The 25,755-nt window shown below is 45.6% G+C and overlaps 1 protein-coding gene across 1 annotated transcript in view; it reads right to left on the bottom strand.

The window, feature by feature from the left end:
• IRS1 (insulin receptor substrate 1) overlaps positions 1–13,420 on the bottom strand; it is a 48,135-nt gene extending 34,715 nt beyond the window's left edge. The window contains exon 1 of the mRNA XM_041414430.1: positions 9,756–13,420. Within this exon, the coding sequence (XP_041270364.1) occupies positions 9,768–13,301 (3,534 nt within the window). The 5' untranslated portion in view covers positions 13,302–13,420 and the 3' untranslated portion in view covers positions 9,756–9,767. The remainder of the gene's footprint in view (positions 1–9,755) is intronic.
• Between the last annotated feature and the right edge of the window lie 12,335 nt (positions 13,421–25,755).

Raw genomic sequence — 25,755 nt, 5'->3', positions numbered from 1 at the left:
CCCTTCATGTAGCCATTGTACAGATCTTCATTCCCATCAAAACAAGGAAACCTTACTGACATCTAAGAGTCATTTTGAATCCTGTGGCAAACTGAGCTGACCTACCTCTTTCAAGGACTGCACTTTCAAGCTGAGCTACCTGCTGTTATGGTCATTTCCTGGAAATACAAGTGAAAGGAAAATCTTTGTGGATAAATTCCAAAATAGGGAAAAAAGTAAGATAACATTGTCTTAGCCTCAACTAAGTAAACAGCTTGTTAGTTTATGTCCTCATTATTATATAACATTCTGTTCCATAAATACCCCATTTGCTATTTTGAAGTAACAAGTAATTCAGAAATTGTGATCAGGAATTGCAGGAGAGGAATTACTAATTACAACAGCAAAAACTCTTCTGAGGAAATGAAAATTAATCCCATTTTTCAGAGACCACTCAGCCAACATCACCATCACTTACCTACAGCACCTGTGTGAGTCAGAAATGGAACAGCCACCATCAGTTCAGCAAAGTACCCAACCTTTATTTCTCTGGGTATCACCACAGAGAGCAAGTACCATGAAAAAGCACATTCTACCATGCAGGGAAGGCTGCAGATTTACCAGCCCTATGACACACCATGTACAGCAAAGGACATTCTGTTACATCTGTGCCTTCTCCAGGGAAGAGAAGAGCTTCTATATTTCTCCTATGTTAATATCTATGTGAAGGCTCTAGCATCACAGCTTACAGTGACTCCCAAACACCTTGTCAATCACTTGCACAGGAACCCTCAAACCAAACTGAGAATTACTAGAAGACCATTGTCTCCTTGCTCTAGCAGTTTCCAAGGTACTTCAGCAAGTGCCCAAGCATCACTTACTTGGACACCAGCACTCCCGTGCAGCACATACAGGAGGCTTCCGAGTCTGTCTCTAAAGCCAAAACTTCTCCCCTGCCACTCATTTCCTGCTCTCTAGGGGTTAAAATTATCTTTTCTAACACAGCAATCTTCTCTTCAAAATGAAGACCAGGCGGCTGAAGATTAATTACCATCCAGTGTTTTAATCTAAAAGATTCCCTCACTGGCACACATCAGCTGTCACTTGAAGTGTCTTTGCATCTCTCACACCGCACAGGGCATGGGAAGCTCAGGTCAGACCTGAAACAAGTCACAGCTCCAGCCATGGTGTTTCAAGCTCCCCATCTCCCTTCCACTCCTTTGCAGTCACTTACAAACTGATGAACACAAGAGCCCAGATGAGATGTGCTCTAAGAGGAGAAACAAACTCCATCTTCTACCTCCACAGTTCTTGAGGTTCCTTTACTCTCTCAGGGAAGACACACAACTCTCAGAACAGCATTTACATGAGTGTTACTGGTGATGTACAGACATGCAGGATCTGGTGAGGAGGATGATGGGAGGGCTTGTTTTGGTTTGGTTTTAATCCCACAGTTCAGTGAAATAAGGGCAGAAGGATCCCATACAATCAGACTGGCTTAGTCTCCTCCACTCCAGCTTCAAGCTCTTTATTTCTTCAGGGATCTGTGCCACTGAAAGAAGGCTCCTGTGCACAAACTAGTTAAGTATTTTATTGACTGGCAAATCCAGCTTATGGAGTTCCTACCCTATAGGTATGTCTTAACAAATATTTGTGCACCCCACTGAAAGCCAGATGGCTGAAACTAGACAGGAACCACGGCTGCCAGTTAATTCCCATTTCTTCTGTTCACACGGATTCTGTATTACAAAGAAAGCATGTGCAATCCTTAGGTGCCCTAGTGATTAAAAATGTCCAAATCCTACACAGGCTGGAGGGGATGGGCTGAGGCAGAAGAAGAAGAAACAGTCAATCAAAGCTGTAGATGTTCCCAGACTCCACATTCCTCCCTTATATAACACATATCATCAGAGAGTTCAAATGTGCAAGTACACTTCAACAGCTCTACTAGTTGGAAAGTGGCACAATGTCCTCCTGAAGCATATCTTATTTTAAAATTTAACAGGTCATTTCTTCCACATTCCCAGCTTCCAAAAAAACAGAATTTTACAACAGTTGACAAAATGTACACAGGTAAATCTTCTGTGATAAACCACGGAACAGTACATTTCACCTTCCAGCTCAGGTGGCTGAAACCAGGTCTTCCAACTAGACTCCCAAATTATTACAAGCACTTGAACACACACAAACTTCCCCTGTCTCATCTACCTGATCAAAAATTACTCTTAAGAAAATACACTTCACAATTACCCAAGGTTAAATCTCTAATAATAGTCTTCAGAGAACATGACCTAGATATGTCAAGCATGATCAGAGAGACACATATCAAGACATCCTTTAGTTAGTTAAGAGTGCCAGGCTTATTTAAATCTCCTTTATCTGTTCACACCTTGGCTTTTGTTAAATTTCACATCATTTCTGTAAGCGAAGAGTAAAGCTGTTAAACTTGTGAATCTTTTTTTTTTTTTTAAGTTACCAATGTCTCTCCTTCGCTATCTCTATTTCATGTAGTCAAAATAATAATCACCACTTATCAAAGCCCTACAATTACGCGACTCACTTTTATGAACAGGTACTGTAACACATCAGATCATGTACAGATGACCAAAAGCCAGCTTTTACCATTCTGACAAGTTGGGAATTCAGACACATTTGTCAGTATTAATATATTTGTGTTGCAGCTCTTACCACACAATGAAAACCACATCTGCTGTAACAAGCCACAATAGCTTTGTCATTTGAAGTTTTCTCTTACAATATATCACTTAAATTTTAAAAAGAGAATATATACTTACTAATCCATAAGACAAATTATTAAACTAATAAACCCCAATCAAATTTTTAACTGTCCAAGTAGTAGAGTGTAAAGAAGAAAATGCTGCAGTTAAAAAAACCTGTGTGAATATAGTCCTCCTTCTACTGTATGTATTTTGGAGTTTTAATGTTAAAATTCACTTATTCTTATTTATCTTGTACTTAATTCAGATTTGTATCTGTGGTTTACTGCTGTGATTGTGACAGGGACACTACAAGACAAAGAATTCGGGAAAGGAGAGCTGGAGGTAAATTCTGCTTGCCTTACTAAGCAAATCATCCTGTTAAGGTCAGCAGAATATACAAATATTAAAAAAATATAAAATCCAATAACAAATAAGGACAACATGTGCTTCCTAAGCAGAGTGTTCATCCCTGTAATAAAGATTAAAAAAAAATACAGAAGGAAAAACACCTTCAGAAAAACTGCAGTACCATACAAAATGAGCACCTCTGAAAAAAACTCTTTGTGTATATCCAGGCTCTCCACATTTCTCTATACTCATCCTCAAACTTTCAAATATCACCATCCCAGTTCCCCTCAGATCACAAACACCTTGCAATTCTCTCTATCTACATCATCCTGCCATAGTTTGTGTGTCTCCCAAGTAATTTCTCTCTCATTTCCACCTCCTTCCCATACCAGTTTCTACAAGTGCTCCCCAGCCTTCACCTCAAGCTCCCCATTATCTCATGCCAGCAACCCCCAGCCTCTCCTGGACACAGCACAGGTCCCATGAACACCTTTCCCCTCCTTTTTCCTCTTGTCTCTTAAGAGTATTTCATAACTCTGTCAATCAAACACAGTAATTAGTTTTCATTGAGACTTGAAGTCAAACCTAGAGTCAAATTAGTTTTGGAAAATAATATCTATTTTTCTTCCATATCACTGGACACCAAAATTATTTTTAAAGCTTATGTGACTTTACTCATGTAATAATCAGTACTGAACAGATTAATTTTCAGAGCTTCAAGAAACTGGAAAAAAAACCCACTTTCCTTACATACAAGCTATTATACACTTACTTGTTCAAAAGAATATTCAAGTACATTTACTTTCAGCACTTGCATTCATGTATTTAAGAAGTCATGAAAATTGTACAGTCCTAATGAATATAAAATTTTAGTTATCATAAAGTAGTCCTGAAACAATGCACCATACAGAAGATATTGGTCAAATTACATTCCCGTTCCACAGCTGCTTGCTGCATTTTATTAATGAGCTGTAATTCTCTATTTACAAGTGTTATCTAAGGAGATTTATGATCTCCCTATAGTTGCTATTAAAAATCAGCATCATTCTCACCCTGCAATGTCCTGTTTCATTTTCAAATTTAAACCACATTCAAAAACCAGTTTAAACATTAACTAAATGTGAAAAGCATGTGCTAAAGATGTCCAGGTAGTACTCATAATCATATGAATTTGTTTATAAATCATTCTGTTTCAGTTTTTAAGCCAGGAAAACAAAAGAGAAACACCTAAACCCATTAATTATAAGCTTGTGGTCTTGTTAAACAGGAGAACTGCAAATATGCAAGTATGTGGAGACACAGGCTCAATTTTGGCAAATAATTAGGTGTGGAGAAAAACTGGTGTGTGCACACAGTAAGAAATGCACTGTTTTGTCTACAGTAATACCCACAAAGCACGAAAAACTTTCATAACATGCTGGTATTTACCTTGGTGCTGACCCAAAACTACAGAAACTTCTCTTCTTCAGTTCGGGAAACAACACACTCACAGAAACTTAATTTAACTGTACAAGTCTTGTTTTGGCACTCTCGTGGGTCTCTTCCAACTCAGGATATCCTATGATTTTATGAATTGCTGTTGTTCCACATTAAGTTTTTAACTTGATAAAAAGAACACAGCTATTGAAAACTATGAAGGAAACAAATTTAAAAAGCAAGCAGTGTCCCCCAGAAAATAAAACCCAGGTATATAGTGCAGGAATGACATGAGTAATTTTCTGTTTACCATCAGGTGTATTTTCATGAGAACCACACAAAAGTTTAGTTCCACCCTTAGAAGTGTTTTGCTTTAACTGGATACTGGAAAAAGGTCTAACAACCCTATAGATGCCCTTGTGCTGAATTCCCATTGTACTGTTTTCCATTATCTTACATCACCAAAAAACCCCAAACCACCCATGCAGTGGGTGAAACAGTCAGCATCAAAGCTAGAGTGAGCCAAGTTACCACTTGCTTACACTGCACATATTCTATTCCGTGTTATTGGCACTTACATTCAAGAGTTCTCAGAGTCATCAACAAAATGGAAATGAAGCTTTGAAGCTTTGCAGATCAAAGCAAGATACCTGGATTCATTCTGCTGTCCTGCTACTGCATTTCCTGTTTCTCCAGAGCCAACATCTAATGGTTTCCTTTTTGGAATATTTTTGACTACATACTCAGAACCCAAGTTATCAGTAGTTCATCTTCAACACCCCTGCTCATTTGAGGAGCCTTCTCACAGCAACCCCAAAAGCAGGATCCACAGTATATCCACAACATCTGCTCACCTGTTGGGTTTGTGTGCAGGGTTTTGATAGTGGGGGGCTACAGGGGTGGTTCCTCCAAGAAGCTGCTGGAAGCTGCCCCCATGTGTGACAGAGCCATTGCCAGAAAGCTCCAACATGCACCTGCTGGTGGCCAAGGCCAAGCAGTGCCACTGACAGTGGCAGTACCTCTGGGATTATGTATTTAGGAACAAGAAAAAAACCTGCACAACTGCAGCCAGAGAGAGGGGTGAGGATATCAGACCACTGTGGATAGAGGAAACTACTCTGCAGAGCAACAGAGACAACATGCAGTGAACTGGCTAAAATCCTCATTCTCACACCCCTGTGCTGCTGTGGGGAATAAAGCTAAGCCCAGGAAGAAGGGAGGGGTGGAGGACAAGTGTTTTAAGATTTAGTTTTTATTTCCTATTATCCTACTCTGATTTGATTGGTAATAAATGAAACTGATTTGTAATCCCTCCTACCCTAGCCCAAATATATACCCTGGACCCTCCCTCAAGGGGCTGGACTCTTTCCCCAGTGTCCTCCTGCCTGGTTGTCTCCCTGTTAAGCTGATCCTTCTCCTGTATCCCTGATCTCTGTTTTGCCCACGACAGTAACAGATGAGTGATCTCTCCCTGCCCTTATCTCAACTCATGAGCCTTTTGTTGTATCTTTTTCTCCCCTGTCTAGCTGAGGAGGAGAGTGATAGAGTGGCTCTGGTGGACACTTGGTGTCTAGCCAGGACCAGCCCACCACATCTGTGCATGCAAAACTCTAAACAGGAGGAAAACGCCTTAGGGCTACACTACTCTCTCCCCTCAATTTTTCCATGTCATGGGCTGGTGTTTCCCAGCACAACTTGGCAATTTTAGCAACGAAGCCTTCCAGCTACAGCATAAAAGGCCACTCATCAGAGGATCTAAGAGTCACCAGCTAGGCTAGACACACACAACAGTACCCAGTTCTCTAAAGCAGAGGTAAAGGTTTGGGCAGGAGAGCATACAGAACTGCACTGAAACTACAGCACTTCTAACAGGGAAACAGAGAGCTTAGGGCAGGGCCAGCTGTTTGGAAACAGCCAAGAATATACAACAGGGAAGGCAATGGGATTGGAGAGTGCAGAGGAATTCTGTGGGTGAGAGAGAAATGTTTTTCAATGAAATTTGGGAAACAACATGATTATTTCAGCCAGGATCCTTAATGTTAGGAGAAATATTACACTTCAAAGAGATTAAAAATACTTCAGAATCTAATGCCTGAACAACTTGGAGGCAGCTGGCAGAGAAGGACAGGGGAGCAAGGAAAAGGACAGGAGTTGGGTAGTTTGCATTGAAGCAGCAACAGTCATTTTACTGTTAGGAGATGAATAGCCAACATTTGGGGTCACTGTCTTGTAGATGGCAACAACAGAAAATTCCAGAATAGATAAAACAAGACTATCCAGACAGTTTGGCCTTTGGGATGGGGTGGAAGATTATTTTATGGAGGAAAAAAAAAAAACCCAAAACCATGTACAGTCCCTTTGCCACTTCTGAGATTAAAAGTGTATATAACCCACGAAAGAGAGGGAAAGAACAGTAAGAGTTACTAAGTAAGAGTAGTTAATGCAGCCTTCCCCAGCCCTTGTTCTGAAACCTGCAGCTTCACCTTTCCCTTCCCAACTCCAGAGAGTTTTCTCCTCTCTGCTGTACCTGCAAACACACCAAGAAGCTTTTCCTTCACCTTTCACTTGCTCAGACACCAACAGGAGAAACCACAACCACAACCTCCCTGCTCTCAGCTACAGCCTGAACAGCCTCAGCTGCCACAAGGAGCACAGGAGAAGCTGGCCAAGGAGGCACAGCCTGCTCTGCTGCTCGCTGGGAAAGGCAGGCAAAGCTTTGGGGAGCTGTGGAGTTTTCAGGTGAATGGTTCGGCTGAAGGTGCTCAACAACTTTTTCAGGCATGTGCAAGCAGTCCCATAAATCATCCAGCTCCAGGCAGGTTTTCTTAGGAATGGCATAAGGTACAACCTACACAGAACAAGTCTCCTGCCAAACCTAAGTTTTGCCTCCAAAGCAAAAAAGGTACAAGCACGAGTAAAAAAAATAACTATAAAAATGTTTTAGTATGACCAAAACATTGTTGTGTTTCTTTCCTTAGCACACTCAAGAGATGAGCTAATGAGTCAGGCTAATTTTGCAAGAGAAGTTTCAGTTGATAGCAAGAAAGCTAGCCTGGGAAACAAGAGTCCCAACAGTTAATGTCTGAGAAGGCTACAAGCAACCAACAAAGCTTTACAGTGGGAAGGGAGAAGGAAGAGCCATGGCTCAAACTCCCCATGTAATTACAACCTGATTCCTCCCTTGCCTCCCAGAAGAACCTATTCCTCCTCAATCCAATCCAAATTTTGGGAAGTAAGAACCAACTTCAAATAACAATTACTCTATTAAACTCTATTTTATACAATGCTGCCCTTAAAAGCATCTCCATAGTATTTTTCAGCCAGTTCTTATATCAGGTCTTCCACATCCTATCTTTCACTGAACAGCATAATCACAGCAGGTATCTACCTAACACCACCATGGAGAGCATTGCCACAGCTTTTATGTTAAAGATGACACATAGTTCAATTAAGCAAGTTGTCCACAGCAAAAGGAAAGCAGTGCATTCGGGAAAAATACTGTGTAAGCAGTTATGACACTGCTCCCTGCCAGACCTGCCTTCTCATACCCTTCATATATTCTTTATTTACCCACACACTGACCAAGGATCTTCTCTCACACTTTCCAGTCTCAGCACTGCACAGGTGGGAGGGAACAGTGATGCTCCAAGCAAAGTGACTTAACTGCAGAACATGTTGCATCCTCTGGCAAAAGTTCCTTCCTGAAGAATTCACAACACCAATGCTGTCCTAATCAGATATGGATTCCCAGGGTAACAAGAGCCATCTGCAAAAACAGGGCTCTTGCAAACACATGCCAGAACTGAGAAAAGGTGTGGTTGTGTAAATTTGTGTACATTTAGTCACAAATAACGTATGGTGATACTCAGCACAGTCCTGTCAGCCACAAAAATTACCATTTCCTACCAGTTACCACTTGAACCAGACTGGCAATATTTGCACTGTTCCTAAGTCCTACCTCGAACTTTCATATTAACCTAGTATTCATAGGTCATACAAGACAAAGATTTAATATTGCTTTGCTGTAATGGGCAACAGCAGCAATGCCAAGCAGCAAATGTGAAGAGACTGTTTTCCTTTTGTTCAGGTTATAAGGATGCAAAACACTTTAAAATTAAAAACATATGATCCCAGGCATCACACCAACACCAGCCCTCAATGTTCCCTTCAGCACAACCAACAGGCGACACAAATACTGAGATGATGTAAACAGTGGGGTGAGATTCACCCCCTAATGTTATTGCATAATTCATATAACTGCTTTAACTACTGATTGCTGCTGCTCGGGTATGTAGGAAACTGTTAAAATTGAGTGACAAAATTTACAGATAACTATCTGCCAGTACTTTCCTGCACCAAAACAAAGCACTCTTCACCTTTCATGAAAGGACACAGGTGTGCTGTACTTTATGAGCTCTTAACAAGATATATTGTTCTGTATCTGCTGCATGAAGTTCCCACTCAACAGAAACATCACACCGCTTCCAACAAGGCTCCTGCTCATCTTACATGTCTGTAATCAACGTGCAACAGCCTGGCAGAAGTTTTTCCCGAATTAAAAATTAAAAGCTTCAGGAAGAAGCAGAACACGCTAGTCAATGCCAAAACCACAGTTCATAGGGCTCCTTTCTTGGGCTGTTTGTAACACTGTGGCAGGTGAGGCCACACAGACATCAACCAAAACACAAGTGATAGATACAAAGCTCTAAAAGTCTGTTTTGAAACTCACAGCTCCTTCCAACAAAACTAAATAATTAACACTGGTCACAGACCTGTGAGGTAGATGCCCTTAGCCATGCAAGTGTTAGCAGGGTTCACTGCTCCACTCTTGGCCACAATCACTGACCAAACCAGGATTACACTGGGAGTTTCCCGTTTCCAGCCCACTACGAGAAGTGACTCGTTTTCACACCCCTCTCCCACACACTTTTGAAGCACCGCTAATTCCGAAAAGTAGAACAACGTAGCAACACGGTAAACCCAGTAATGTATCCCCGGCTGACGAGGAGCGTCCAAAGCCGCTTTGGAAGCACTCCTCACCCAGCCCGTGCAGGTGCGGGCCAGCGGCGGGACACCCGCAGGGATGCTGCGCTCCTGTACTCTTCTGCCTCATGCTGCAGTGAGGCCAAAAGGCTCAACGAAACCAAGCCAACCCGTGGCTGCCCCGGGGGAGGATGCCGTCCGGCCCCAACCCGCGGGAAGGCACCGCCACGAGCAGCCCCCAGCCCCCTCTCCGCGGTCGTTCCACTCCCCGAGCGGAGCCGCGCCCCGTCCCGCCCCGTCCCGGCTCACCTTCCCCGGCTCCTACATCTCCTCCCGCTTCTGGAAGCTGATGCTGGCGTACGCGCTCAGATCCTCGCCACAGTGGCCACTCCCGCGCTGCTGGCCCGGGGGCTTCGGCGGCAGCGGCTGCTTCGCCTCGGCGGGGGCGTGTGGGTGATGGTGGCGGCGGTGGCCGCAGTCCCTCACCAAGTCCAGGTCGATGTAGTTGAGGCCGTTCTCCACGGCGGGAGCGACCCCCGGGTCCCGGCGGGCGGCCGCCTCCCCCGCGCCGGGCCGCAGCCACACGTTCTCGAAGGAGGCCGAGCTGTGCCGCTTCACCTCCTCGGCGCCCCCCGCGCCGCCGCAGGGGAAGGGTGCCCCGAGCCCGCCCGCCGCTCCGCGGGCCGCGCTCGGCGTGGAGGAGAAGGTCTCGGAGCTGTGCCGCCGCCGGCCGCCCTGCGGGTCGGCGCGGATCACCTTGGCGCTCTGGTTGCGGCCGGGGCTGAGGCTGACGCGGGTAAAGGCGCTGCCCGAGCCCAGACCCCCCAGCAGGGAGGAGGAGCGCGGCGGCGCTGCCGACAGCTCGGCCGGCGGCCGCGGCAGCTCCGGGGACGCAGCGGTGGCGGCCGCCGGCGGGGGCTTTTCGGGGCCGGCGCGGCCCCCCCGCACCTCGGCGTAGCTGATCAGTCGGGCGGGCGAGCCGGGGGACGGGCTGTCCGCGTAGTCCGAGCAGGAGCCCCCGCCGGCCGCGGCGCCCCCCCGCTGCATCGCCACGTAGTCCCGGCCGAGCCGGGCCGCCCGAGCGGTGGCGAAGCCGGGCGGGCAGGGGGCCCGCGGCGGGCCCGGCTCCATGTTCATGTACTCCTCGGCGGCCTCGCTGCCCGGCGGCGGCAGGGCCATGCTCAGGGCAGCCGAGGGGAAGGGCGGCTTCTCGCCGGCGATGAACTCGATGTTCACGTACTCGCCGGGGCTCTTGGGCTCCGGGGGCAGCAGCACCGGGGGCTGCTCCCGGGCCCGCGGCAGGGTGCTGGCCTTAGGGCCACCCAGCGACAGCCGCGTGGGGCGCGCCAGGCGGCCCTTGGTCTGCACGGCCGTGTCCACCTTGCGCGGGGGCTGCGCTTGAGGCGGGGGGCCGCCCTCGGGGCCGCCGCCGCCGCCCAGGCTGTCGCTGCTGGTGGAGGACGACGAGTCCTCGGCCGCGTAAAGGAGGCGGCTGGAGCCGAGCGCGATGCGGGGCTGAGGGCTGCCCTCCTCGGCTGTCCCCACCGGCCTGCTGCCGCCCCGCCGGTGCACGTGCTTGAAGGAGCGTGGTAGCGAGAAGTAGGAGTAGATGGGTTTGTGGTGCGCTACGGTGGCCGCCTCCTCGACCCCCGGCTGCCCCGCAGCCCCGAAGTAGCAGTCGGGCGGAGTGCTGGTGGTGGAGCCGCTGGCTGGGGACATGTTGATATAGTCGCTGCCGCTGCAGGGGAGCTTCCCTTCGTTGCTCTCCACCGAGAGTTTTGGGTGGTGGCCGGCACCATTTGTCCAGATCTTGCCGTAGCCCGCAGAGCTGCTGTCGGGGGAGTAGCTGCCACTGGGGGACATCATCATGTAGCCATTAGAGTCCACTGTGGCTGGAGGGTGGCGGCCACCCCTGCCAGGGTTGATGATCTGCTGCGGGGCCGACACACTCTTAGGGCTCATGGGCATATAGTCACCACCCTTGGGGGGACCCCCGCCACTGGGCACAGGGGCTACACCAGGCGACATGGGCATGTAGCCATCATCCGTGTGCGGGGCAGAGTTGGTCCGATGATGGCCACTGTCCATGTGGTGCATCTCCAGGCACTCCTCTGGATAGGAGTGAGTGGGTACAAAGGCTGAGTGGCGGTAGGAGGGCAGCCTGCTGCTGCCACAGGGGTAAGAAGGCAGCATCTCCGTGTACTCCTCAATGGAGGCCACTGAAGACTGTGAGGGTGTTTTCTGATGGGAGATGGTGGGTGAAGTACCTGCAGAGTGAGTCCGCTTTCTGAATGCCTTCTCCAAGTCGGCAACCTCCTCACTACCACCTCGAGGACAGCAGGCTGTACTAGGATAGCGGGGCTGCTGCTGAGGGTGGCAGGTGCGTGGGATGAAATGGCCATTGGGCGCTGCCAGGCTGCAGCAAGAAGAGGTGGCCTTCCCGCCCATGCAGATGTAGTTGAGGTCTTCATCACCCCGGGCAGGGGGGGTGTGTCCCAATGAATCAGGGGTTACGCTGCGAAAAGAGCTGCGAAAGTCACACGGGCTTGAACCATACTCATCAGAAGAAATAAATCCACCATCACTAGGAGAGCCAGAAACTGAAGCACTAGATCTTCGTGGGAACAGGCAGTCTGAGGTGGAGCCGTGGCCACTAGTGCTGCTGGATGACAGGCTGACTGGACTGGTGGCTGAAGGAGAGCAGCGCGAGGAAGGCATTGGGATGGACCGGCTGTGGTTGAGTGGAGGATGGAGCCTGGAGTTGCCACGGTGTCTGTGTGAGTGAGTCCGGTTAGCACTGGGACTAACTGGGCTACCATCCACAGAGGCAGGTCTTGACATTGTGCCTTCCCCATCACTCGATGCTCGAACCCGGAAAGAGCTGGGTTTGCCACCTGTACCTCCACCACCAGCAGGAGAAGTGGCCGTCACACTCTCAGTCCTGGACCGCCGACTGAGCCCCACTTGGCTCGGTGGAGGGTTGTTGACATGGTGCCTGCGAAGGGGCACAGAGATAGGGTTGGAACAGTTTGAGGAGGATTGGCTCTTGCTACGGGGCCGGAATTCCTCGCTCATGGCTCGCATGGCCTCCAGGATGGTTTCATGCATGTTCTGTGCCACCACTGAGTCATCCACTTGCATCCAGAACTCACCAGGTCCAGTGACAGCTGAGCGTCCCACCTCAATGAAGAAGAAGTTCTCAGAGTGACCACAGCGGCGGATATTGAGCAGCTGCAGCACCACAGCAGCAGCATCTGAATTCAGCTTTACAAAGCTGATGGTCTTGTTAGTCAGGCACAGGCGGTAGATGCCAATCAGGTTCTTTGTCTGGCCTAGGCCCTTAGGCTTCAGAATTACTTGCCAAACTTCCTTAAAAGCTGGACCAGGGGCTACCTCACCATAGCTGTCCTCACCTGCTTCCCCCAGTCCCGTGCTGCTGCCTCCAAAAGTGACATCACTGTGGTGGTGGTGGTGATGGTGATGGAGGTGATGGTGGCCCTTGGCCCTGTTGTGCAACTGCAGCAGCGCTTGGTACCAGCTCTCCTGCTCAGGTTCACTGTCAGCTGCAATGGCAAAGTGCTCGTCCTTGGTGTAGAGGGCCACCAGGTGCTTGTTCTTGGAGTCAGCCCGTTTGTTGATGTTGAAGCAGCTTTCTAGTGGGATGGAGCGCTTGGGGGCCCCTGACTTGTGTCTCCATTTCTTCTCATTCTCGTAATACTCCAGCCGGGCGGGTCCAGACTCACTGGCTGCCCTCAGCACGAAAAATCGTTTATGCATGCTCTTGGGTTTGCGCAAGTAACCCACCTTTCTGACATCTGAGAAGAAGCCCTCGTTATTATCCGTGGGGCTGGCCATGATGAGAGGTGGTGGAGTTGTTACTGCAGCTCGCAGTCTGCAAGACCCAAAAACAGCCAAGCCAGCCAGGAAAGGCAACCACCTAAAATAAAATTCATGCAACAACAATTAACAAAAAAAAAAAAAAAAAAAAAAAAAAAAAAAAAAAAAAAAAAAAAAAAAAAAAAAAGAAAGAAATAAAAAAAAGAAAGAAATAAAAAAGGCAAAATAGCTCAGGATCCTCTTTTGAGAACGGGACGGGGGAGGGACAGAAGCAGGGTGAGAGCAGCTGTTCAGTGGCAGAGGCAGCTTCCAGCACCAAATCAGAGTTTGTGTTGCTGTTTATGCCCAAATCGCGCTTAGACGCGTAAGCTCGTCCTTAAAAAGTCCAGTCCCGATCAGTCCAGACCAAAGTCTCGTCCCAAAATGAGCAGCCGGGAATGAAAAACGCATCTTCCCTTGCAGGGGTCGGGCTCCGGCGGGGCCGGCTGCGGGGCGCGGGTCGCTTTCCTCCGCTCCCTGCACCCTTTCCCCGGCTCAAGTTTGCCTCCGCGAGCAGCGATCTCTGTTGCAGATTAAATATCCTCTCGGGGGCGGAGATTGTTTTGCAAAGTCCGGGGTTTGCACCCAAAAATACACGCTGCTCTCCCCTCTCTCGCTCTCCTCCCAAAAAAAGAGAAAATTAAGAAAAAAAATGCCGCCCACAATACAACCCCCCTTCCCCAAATATCAGCGCCGAGGCTGCTGCTCCCGCTCGTGCGTGCGGAGGAGGCTGGCGACCCCATTCAGTCCCATCTCGTTAGGCAGAGAAAGTGCCATTTCCACACGCGGCGCAGCCCGGCAGCGGCGGGAGGGGAGGCAAGCCCGAGTGCCGAAGGAACATCCTCTCTTCCTCCTCCTCTTCATTCCAGGCGGCAGCGCCTCAGCGGCCGGCGGCGCGGCCCCCTCCCGTGCCCCAGCCCGCCGGGGGAGCGGGCACCGCCGCGGCGACTCCTTCTCCGCCGGCTTCTCCTCGGAGTTTCCCGGCGCCCCGCACCAAAACAGGCGGCCGGGGCCGCGCTCGCCAGTCCAGCCCCCTCCGCCCGCCGCCGCGGCTCAGGCTCACTCCAAGGAGAACAACACGTGACGGCGCCAGTGCGTGGACCATCCCCGGAGCCGCCGCCGGGCTCCCGGCCAGCGCCGCCGCTCCGCCCTCCGCCCTGCCCTCATTCAGCGCGGCCGCGGGGCCGCCGCCGCCGCGCCCCCATTGGTGCCGCCGCCCGTCCGTCACGGCTGCGGCGGCGCCCGGCCGGGCTGGGGCGCGGCGCGTAGTAAAGAGGCGTAGACGCCATTCAGCGCCGTGTTTTTTATACCCGCCGCCGGCGGCCTCTGCAGTGTGGCGGCTCCTGGGCCCGGCCGGGCGGGGAGATGCTCCCGCCTACCCGCAGCCTTTGCCGCCGGCCTCGTGGGGAGGGGAGCGGAGCGGAGCGTGGGGCGCTGTGGCTGCGGCCGTGGGGCCGCGCCCGCCCTGCCCGGGGCTCGTTCCGCTCCTCGGGCTCAGACGGGGCCCCGGCGCTGCCAGCGCGGCCGGTCCCCAGCGGGGGCCTGGCGGGAGGGAGGACTCGGCACGGCACTGCCTCCATGGCGGGCGAGGCCGGGCCCCAGCAGCGCTCCCGCCATCGGCTGTGCAGCGGGTCGCTTGTCTCCCCGCGCCGCTCCGTGCTAAATTAAACCGAGCGTGCAGCGGCAGGGGCCGCGGCCGTGCCGGGGCTGGACGTGCCGCGCCCGCAACTCTGCCCCGGGCCCCGGGAACAAGTGCGGGAGCGCTGCGGCCGCATCCGCTGCTCAATGCTGCCCTCTGCGGGACAGCGCCCGGGCGTGCTGCGGGCTGCGCCTTCGGGGCCGGGCTGGGCTCTGGGGGTGCTTTTGGGGTTCCCTGCTGCCTCTTAGGATGGGTGACCCTGGACAGCCTGGGAGGGTAGCGGGGCTCTAATCGCCCTTGGCTGGCACTGCCCTACCCGTGCAGACTGACTGCAGCTGGGCAGAGGTGAAAGCGCCACAGCAGTGCTCTCATCTACTCTTCAGGTAAAATTAAATAGAAAAGTATACTCTCGTTTGGATTTGTGTAGGTCCAAACACGGGATAAATAAGTTGGAGGCTTTTCTAATGCATCTGCACTACATCGTTCGCTGCTGCAGCGATCGTGGCAGTACAATTATTTGAGAGGACCAGTTGCTTGGTCAAAAGGTAAAAAATCCCCCTGAAACAGCTGAAACACATGGAAAACCCCGAAAGGACAACAGGCAGCAGCACAAACCGCCCTTGCATATCACCCTGTAGAAAATACCATAAAGCACAGAATTAAGGGTGTTTACCAAACACAAGGTGACAATTTGTAATGCAAGAGCAGAGTCTATCTGGTAAGGAGTGAGAAAAAAAGACAATAACCTATACCATCACCTCATTCCTTCCTCCACACCACAGCTCATCATGACAAACCCAGATATTTGTATTGAAAATAAATCTGTTATACGTACCCAGAGATAAAGATTAGTACAAACCAAGTGTATTTCTATCCTCCAACAAGTAGGACAGGAAATTGCTCCCCCAGCCCACACCATGGAGCTGTGGGATAGAATTGCAGCCCCAAGGCATATTAAGATCAGCTATCGTGGCTGTCATTAATGACAAGGTATGTTTTGTGAGAAGAGGGCACCATCCCCATACATCCACTGCTAAAAGGTCCTGTAGCAGGAGGATAGCTCCTCAACCTCCTCTCCCTGTCCCTTCCCAAGCATGGGAATGCATGTTTGTGCATAGAATATATGTGCTACACTTTTAATTAAACAATTTGCACATAGTAGGTAAGGTTATTAATATTAAATAATAACTTTTATTTGCTCTGCCCCATTCTTTCTCTTGGCTGGTGTTCTACTGATGTGCACATGTAAGTGGAATGAATGAGCTCTTGATGGAGAAAAACAACTACCTGACTTGTGTTGTGCCAGGGAAGATGGATTTGAGAGTAAAAGCAGGAGACTGTCCTATAATCATAGAATTTCTTGAGTTGGAAGATACTTATACAGATGATCAAGGCCAAGGCCTTGCTCCTCACAGGACTACCCAAAACTAAACCATATGACAAAGGGCATTGTCCAAACTCTCCTTGAACTCTGACAGACTTGGTGTTCTGACCACTGCCCTGGGCAGCATGTTCCAGTTCAAGTGACTTCTCAGTGAAGAACCTTTTCCTAATGTCCAATCAACTTCCCTTAACTCATTCAGTTCATACCATGTCCTAGCCACAGTTTGTGGGCAGACAGTATATTTAAATGTGCTCCATTCGTCCTGGGAACATTCTCTTCAATAATAGCTGGTTTTGCAGATAAAATAAAATCTGGTAGTTATTTTCTGGTTATCAAGGGGATTCAGTAAATGTCCCAGAAGTGTTTTCAAACTTTATATATAGATTCATGTCCTTGCCCAGCAGAAATAACAGGCAATAACATACTTCCAGCATATTCTGAAAACTGTTTTTTAAAGTTAGTTTGCATCATGCCAGACCACATCTTGGAATTGTTTTCTTGCTCTTTGAGTTCCCAAACTCTGAAGTACTGTGCTTCTCTGTGAGGTACATAAGTGTGCACACCAGCACACCAAAAAGAAGACCATACCCTTACTGGTTCTAGGTAAACACTCCCCCTGCCTTGATCATGAGTGACTGAGAAGTCAGACTTTGTAACTAATTGCAAAGGGGTTCAAACCAAGACATTTAATTCCCTGTATAAATACCTATAACTATCACACTACACCACTGTCTCTCTGTACAAGAAATTCAGCTTAATTAAACAAAATTTAGTTTGCTTTTCTAACACCCATATCCAAGTCCTAAATTTCATTTCTGCAGTACCCTTTGACCATCCCCCTATATACATACATATCCATATCCATTCCCTTGGAGACAACATGATTATTTGATATAGAGAAGGGAAGGGAGTATAATAGAACAGATAAGGATCAAAAATCCTAACTTTTATCTGCCTTAATAAGTGGTTGAAAGATTAATTTAGCACAAGGTAATCTCATGAGGCATAAAGTGTTTGAGACAATTAGTTCTCACAGTGTCTCTCCTGAATCTAGCAGAGCAGATCAATAAGGACTGGGAGATAATCAAAACTTGTGCTTTGGTAATGCTCTCTTGGTGAAATGGCATCCCAGGAAAGCAACTGCAAGGATCCAAAAGTAACTGAAGAGATTGTGCTACTCTAAATTACAGTAAAGACTGGTTTCTCTTGAAGCCACCTTTACCTGTTCACATACAGATTCTCAGCTCCCTGCAAAAATGAGTAAAAGTAGAAGTTAAGACTCAACATGCACCCTTAATGCAGTAAGGAATAAAACCACTGCTCATTTATCTTTTCAGGTGATTGTCATAGGCTCTTGGTGTTTTTTGGGTTTTTTTGCCTCTGCCACCAACTGCTTTTATGATGGCTCTTTTTCTCCAACCTTTCTCTCCTCAGACAAATCTCAAAGCACTTTGTTCACTTTCCTATGTGTCTGACTGTTCCGTTAAAACGGTGTTAAGAATTCATATTACAATGGCTCTTTTTCTCCAACCTTTCTCTCCTCAGACAAATCTCAAAGCACTTTGTTCGCTTTCCTGTGTATCTGACTGTTCCGTTAAAGTGGTGTTAGACTTCTTATTACAGTCTTCTAGAATTTTAGGGTCCACTAAAAAAAATCTTTCTCACAAGATTGCAAACCAAAATAAAAAATTCCCCAAAGGTGAAGTTACATCACTGTAAGTCTCCAAGAAAATCAGAATGACCCTTGTTCACCACCTTCCTCCACTGACCTTGCAGACACAACTGACCTACAGGTTGCTCCCTCTAACCCCAACTCACAGTTGCTCCTAAAATGCTTGATCTCACTTTCCACACCCAACTCCTCAGTTAAAACTATTTCTAGACAGAATATCATGAAAAAAACCAACCCCTCCAAAAAAACCCAAAAACCCAGGCCAGGAAATCAAAACTTTCTGAACATGATTTTCTTTCATTTCCTGCTGAGCTGGAATCAAGTTGTCCAGGAGCAGGAAGCTGCTCAGCCAGGGAAGGGGAGCCAGGTGCTAAGGGGCAGTGACCTCCCCAGCTGAATTCCTATTGTACCCAAATAAAGTGAGCAGGGAAACCTGGTGCTTTTTTGATGTAAAGCTTCTCCTATGTATAAATAGAATTTCCTATATTTCAGTGTGTGGCCATTCCCTTTCACCCTGACGCTGGGCACTACAGAGAAAAGCCCAGCTCTGTGTCCATCACACCAACACAGGAATGCTTTGGGCCTCATCCCAGGGTTGAGTTGATTGCATATTTTATTTTTTTTAAGCTTATTTCTAGTATTTACTTTTCTCCAATCAAAAGTAAGGATGAAATTTGCCTAACTCCTCCTTCAAAAATAGTGTGGCTATCTCTAAACTAGTTAAACCATTACTTAAGCAAACAAGATGTTTAATTTCTCTGTTAAAGGAATGGCAGTAATACCATGATTATATATTTTGTATCACTGACTTCTACCGTCATCTCTTTGAAGCAAACCAAGAACACACATGGAATGACTAATTAGAATCTTCAAGTACATTATATTAAATTGTTACAGTGTATCCCACTGTATAACAATAACGAGGACTAGAAAAGTTCAAGGCATCTTTTCTATACTTCATTTATTAGGAATTTTTCTATCATGTATTCTCCAGTTCATGTGTAAAACACTGTTACTCATAACAGCATTTAGAGCACATTACTGATATGAAATATTTATGTTCTAGTGATCAAAATTAATTTATACAGATCATATTTTTTTGTACATTAATACCTCCCTATATAGCTTCATGTGTCTTTTTTAAAGAAGCCAGAAAAGATAAAACATCATTCCTTTCCTAGGCTTTCCATTGGGAATATGGATATCCCAACTGAAGTATCACTAAACTAACAGCAAGCTCAGTAAGACTTTTGGATAATTCCCAGGCCACACTGATCAACCTTCAGCTCTGCATCTATTATATTTCCATGCTATAATAAGTTCAAAAACTGTAGTGATGCTTCACAGTTTTGTTTTTTTTTTTTTTTTTTTTTTTTTTGTGCTTTAATTCTGTCTCCTTCACCACAGACAAAATTGCCTGGAGCATGAATTTCAAAGCGCAAGTTACAGAATCTTTTATCTAATTTATAATAAGTTTTGTCTGTGCATAGCTTAAAGCAATGGTCTCGAGCAGTTTTTGACTGAGCAAGGGAGTTTCACAGGTCCACAGGGGATTGGTTTGGGTTTTTTACCACTGTGGCAAAGTCCACAGAGGTATGGAAATGAAAGCCAAATAGAAGGGTTTTTCCATGGTTACTTGGTGACAGCAGCAGTCTCAGTCTTGCTCAGTCAGCTTTATTTCATCTTTGAGGTGTCAGTGTTTAATCCTGAATGCTAGATAAAGCAGCAGGTAATGTGCCTGCTGCTGCCCACAGTGCCATTTAACAGCTACAGAGGAAAAGGAGAAAACCTGTTCATCCCTGCAGGATCCCACGGGGGAGATCCTTCTGAGGCAAGAATCAAGAACCTTGCTGTGTTGGAGGGGAGTGAAGGGAGCAGGGCTGTGCTGAGCCCCTGCTCCAGCCCAGGCCAGTGAGGTGGGTTAGCTGGGCTCAGGGCTGGGTACTTCTAAGAAGGATGTGCTGCGGGTGTTTGAACATGAATGATTCCTCAGTTGTGTTTGTCAGGAACGGGGAGATGAAAAATGGGATAACAGAGCAAAAGACTAAGCAATGGTTTCTAGAGAAAAAGGAGATTTACTCTGTTTTTCTTCAAGGAGTTTAGCAGTTGAGCTTATCTAAAGACCTGACTTATGTCCAGTGATAGTGGGCAAAATTTATTGATTTTTATCAACCTGAGAAGACATGAACTCGTTTCACAGGCTCCAGCCGTGATTCAGAATTCCTTAAGCTTTCCCTTGTGTGATATGATCAAGCTTAATCATGATCTGCTGATTGTAAATGGAACATACTTCCTTGGTCTCTGCTCTTTCAAAGAATTACTGAAAGTTCAAAGAATTGCAGAAAAGCCTCCTTGCACTATGTGATGCTGGGCAATAAAATAGTGAGCTTAAACACATGCAGGAAAAAGCCATTCTGACTTTACGTATTTAGTGACATGTTCCATTAGTTACAGCTACTTTTGAAGATGGCCTTGGAATTGTAAGAGTTAGCTCTTTAAATACATCAGCTCAACACTTTTGCAGTCAAAAAGCAAACAGAAGATTAGAAATTATCATGTAAAGGAGAGAAAACAAAACAGAGGACTTTTATTAACATGCATTTAACATGCATATTGTGCATCTTGCCCCTACCTACTGTGGAAAAATTCTACTTTCTGGACTTGAAAACAATAATAAAGAATTGGAAAAAGATAACAGTACATGATTAAAGATAGCACAAACTGAGCTAGCAGACTGAGATTTTTCAGACTGGATAAAGAGTGTCTGAGAAGAGATGTGACAGATACCTAGAAATATCATTCCTGGCATGGAGAAGGTGAAAAGGATTGATTATTCCAATACAAAAGATAAAGAACATGGACTAAAACTAGAAGGTTCAAAACAAAGTTACTACTTTAATGTGATTGAAACTGTGAAATCATTGCTACAGAATGCTGTGACTTGAAAAAACAGTGGACAGGTACTTGGGAAAGTCTGTCCATGCAATAGAAAGACACGACAGCCAGCTCCAGGACTGCAGGAGATACAGAAGCTGGGAGAATGCTTAGGGAAGTGCCACTGTTTATGGATCTCACTCCTGTACATGTCTTTGTCACCAAGGAGCACTTAGATGGACCTTGGCATGGTGCAGCACACATACTTATGCTTTTAATTTCACTTGGTCCTGTAAGGGTTCTTTGATAACTGTTCACACTTTCTATGTTTGAATCCATAGCCTGGCTATTCTATTTAAGAAACACTCAGGGTTTCTTAAATAGTGATGTTGATTCTGCATTATTTAAGCAGGAACATTTAGGCACCTGCCAAATATCCTATTCAGTTACTGCAGTAAGAATTTCAACAATTTAAAAAAAAAAGGCTGTTGGACAGAGAATGATTCAATGACTCGCTTAGAATCCCACACCTCTCCTAAACCATAATATCTCAACAGTTTCTGGGACAAGACCCAGAGAATATCCATATGCTTGTGTGATGTAAGCAGCACTGGGTAGTAATTTCACTATTTATGCACTGGTTTTCATTACACCTTTCACACAAAATGCCTTTGCATATTGGAATAAATCTCCCAGAAAAGGGAATTGGGACATCTTCCACAGCAAGAAGATGGTCCAAACTGGACTCATCTTCAAATCACCTGAACTGTAAGTAGCTGTTTCCAGTCTTCCTCTGTCATCACTTCCATATTGCAGATTTCTGCTGAACATTTTTAACCACTACCCCCACGAGAAGGCCTTACATCAGGGATGAAGGTATATGGGAAAGTACTCAGGGGCAGGTTTTATCCAAAGCCTGTTTTCCCTTGATTTCTAGATGCACCTGCAGCTGATTGAAGTGCAGGTCATCAGATGGAGGTTTTCAGCCAGCCTCCCTTAAATTTTAAATATAAAAATAGGGCATAAGCATACGTATGCATGGAATTAATGTGCTTCATGTTTTAGTCCTCCTCAGTTGCCAGAAGGTTTTCTCTGCATTTGGAGAGGATTTACCGGGTGGATGTCAGGGCGGTGTGTATAAAACACTAAAAATATTTACTTTCATATATGCTTACTGGTGAGTAAGTATGCCTGCAAGTTCATGTCTTTGGACATGCAAAGGAAAACACTAAAATAATTTAAAACCCATTTTCATATTTTTCAATTTTCTTCATACTTTCAGGATTCAACATTTTCTTGACTGATGTCAGACAAAAAGCAAACTTAGCAAATCTTAGACAAAATCCTATCAATTGTTTTGAGTTCTGTCTGCATGAAAAAGCAACCCAAATTATATTTCTTTTTTTAACACTATTCAAATTTTTCCTTTTCTAGCCTGTTCTGAATAGTCTAGTCAAAATCCATTAATTTCTCTCAACTTCTACCTCTACTTACTGCAGGTTTGCTATTTAAAATGAAAGGCACCCTATGCATTTAAAATGTTACCACAGTAATTACTGCTCAAACAATACATGCCAAATTAGAACAGTCATTTTTAGGGACATTGCTGAAGAAATTGTTTTCAGCCTAATGGAAGTTAATAACTGCTACTTACCTGGAACATCATTACTATTATTGCTTAAATAAGGTGACATTTAATTAGTAAGTCATGAGCAAGAATATTCTTTAAAATGCCTGATCCTGGCTCCTGCAAATATTTTATAGATTCAATTGAAGGTGCAAACCAGCAGAAGGAGGGAGGTCCTGCATGGACTGGGGATGCTTCCCACTGGTCCTGTGCAAACCCTTCGGGTGTGTGGGCACCTCCAAGGGCAGCAGCCACCCAGAACTGCCCACCTGCCCCCTAACATTGGAATGTCTTGGTCACTCCAAAGAGCTGGTTAGAAAACACTGATTTCTCAGATTAGAAATACTAACCTCATTCAAGGAACAGAATAGCTGATTGTGTATCAAGCAATGGGGTTTAAGGTTTTGAAGATCAGGAAGGCCAAACAATGTGGATTATATTTCCATAAACATATGCATCAGTGGGGCTGAAACCAACGGGGATCTGCTCTTTTCAGTGGAGGGTTTAGTAATGGTAATAGCAACTTCAAAAAACAATGAGGAAGAAAACCACATGAAGAAATCTTAAGCTTTTCTGCCTTCTTAAAACACTATTTGTCTATTTTTAATATGTCAGATAGCTTAGAATTGAGCAAGACACTGGTCCCAGAAAGCCAGTGGTTTTGCCCTGTAAGAAACAATTTGATTATGGGGTTTGTTATTTTTTTTTTTTTAATTAGTGTCAAATTTTACATAGATTAAATTACTGAAATAGTCAGAGTTTGTTTTATTATATGTCTAACATGTGCCAGGCTCAAAAAAGGACTGTGATAAAATAATAGGGTTTGGTTTTCATCGTCTTTCCTCCATCTCATGTGGTTTGAATTAGAAATTACTTTAGGACTGCCATAAAAAGGTCCAATTTTTGTCTTTTAGGAGCAAAACAAACAACTTGAATGTAAGCAACTAAAAGCTGTTTACCAAACCAGTATGTGTGTTTATCCCTAAATAAATCTGTCACAGGGCTGTTAGATAATTTGTTTCTAGTGAGTACTTTGAAAAATAGCTATTTAACAGATACTGGAACTTCCTTCCAAAAGTTGTCTGTTGAGATTTTTGCGAACTTAGTAGAGAAATATGTCCTTTCTAAATATGAGAAATAAGGAGATAGGAAACAGTCTGTGATTCCAGTACAATGTTAATCTGGCCACAAAACAGTTATTCAGCTCATTTAATTTTTTTTTTAATAATATCAGTTAAAACTGTTTCATTAGTAAACCGAGGAGGTCCAAGTTACTGTTAATTCCAGGGCCAAGGTAAACTGCTCCTGTTTGCAGTGAAAATATTTCACCAGAAAGAAAACATAATATATAGAAAGAAAAGGAAATACTAATGTATGCACATATGTTTCTACAGAAAAGCTGCTTTAGTTGAATTAAGGAAAATCTCATTGAGTAGAATGAGACAAAAGCCACTAACTGAGAATAAACCTTACAAATGAGACATTCACTCAGGAATTTAATTTTTTCAATTTCAAATTTTCTTCCTTTAGAAGACATGGACCATGTCATGTCCCATGGACAGAGCCTCTGAAGTTCCAGAACACGGATCAAGGGCTCTGCTCTTTCTGTGCCAGAGTGCTCAGGCTCTCCTGCTCCTCAGCCAGGATCTGCACCCACCCCAGGACCTGCATCTCTACAGACCCTACAGCTACAAATAAAAGAGAAAACTGACTAGCTGTCAGCATTGTCAACTGTAGCCACTTCTCTCTAAAATTAAGCCAAATTATGGAAACTACATGACATCTGGTCTCCTTCATGTGTATGCTAATATTAGAAAAAACTATTTGCTGCTCCAATACTGCACACAGCATGACACAGCTACTAGAAACAGAGAAGGATTTCTACCTCTTTCAGACTGCTCCAATAAATTTAAATTTAAAAAATGATCTGCCACAATTTCATTGTCTTACAATAGCATTTTTTGTCAATTTTGGACATCAAAAGCCAGACTTTAAAAGACCTAGAGATATCTAATTCTCTTCAACTTCATAGAGAACAAAGAAAGTGTCTTTCTAGAAAGATTGCCCATGAAAATGCTAATATTCATTAATGAAATAATTAATTTTGCTAGGTACTTACATGCCAGCACACACAAGTATTAATGATATTCATACATTTGAATTAAATACAACATATTACTTGACTTACTGCTATCAAGTGTTTTTCTAGTGCTGACAATTATTTTGTATCTACTTGGCATGCACAGAGCTACATCAGCTTCAGCCATTTCTCAGTCTCTTCTGACAAACAGGTCTCCACACCTATTATTCACTGCTGGCTTTCCTAACCACTTAAACACAATTAATTCTTGAGGATGCTTTAGTTGATTTACATAAATACATCCTCCCCTCCTACATGCATTAGGTTATTTTTTACAAAGCATTACTGGGGATTATTTGCAGCCAGCAGATTCAGTATGTCCTTGCCATACAGTCCAGAAAAACAGAGTTGACAAGCAGCCTGTTTCCATGGTCTCCCTGTGCAGACTGACATGCTGGTGTTCACACTCAAAGTACAGCAGGCAGGTGTTGTTACCCAAGACACGAGCCCAGCTGTGGAGAGGAGGTCTCACAGTGGGTAACACATGCATTTGTTTTTCTGATATAGACAGGAAGAAAACATTTATCACTTGGTGGATTTAGGTAGACTGAAAAGGGCCAGTAAAGACCAATTGTAAAATCTGGACAAATCAGGATGGTTATTAAAGGGGAGAAAGTGGTAAAAAGATCACTTATATTTGCGTTTCAGGGTTTCCCTTCATGTAACCCCAGTGTGATTAGGAGATGTGCTGCTCAGCCCACTGCACTGACTGGCAGGGCCACACTCTCCACTTGCCATCCTGCACTTGCAGAAATCCAGAGCTAAAGGCCCAAAACTCAAGGCCTGAGCCACAGAACACAAAGATGAGGTTTCCTCATTCTATAGAGGTTTTTACATATGAAGCTGCAGGAGAGTCTTATCTTTGTTCTTGTCTTTGAGGGCTTAGTCCAAGGACCAGATTTCAAGCAGTAAATTCGGAGTAGCTACACTTATTTTCACACCCAAGATCTCCCCAGGTTTGCAGCAGTTCAATTTATCCAGCTGTTTGGATCACTTCTGTGATCTGATTTATTGCTTCATGTTACAAGTACAAAACTAGTGTAAAAACCATGAAGTAAAAAATTTCACTTTATTTGGTATGTTTTGCACTCTCTCAT

Source organism: Onychostruthus taczanowskii, unplaced genomic scaffold (genome assembly GCF_017590055.1).
Source record: "Onychostruthus taczanowskii isolate IOZ18803 unplaced genomic scaffold, ASM1759005v1 scaffold45, whole genome shotgun sequence".
Classification (NCBI taxonomy): Eukaryota; Metazoa; Chordata; class Aves; order Passeriformes; family Passeridae; genus Onychostruthus; species Onychostruthus taczanowskii.
This window is presented reverse-complemented; position numbering and strand designations above follow the sequence as displayed.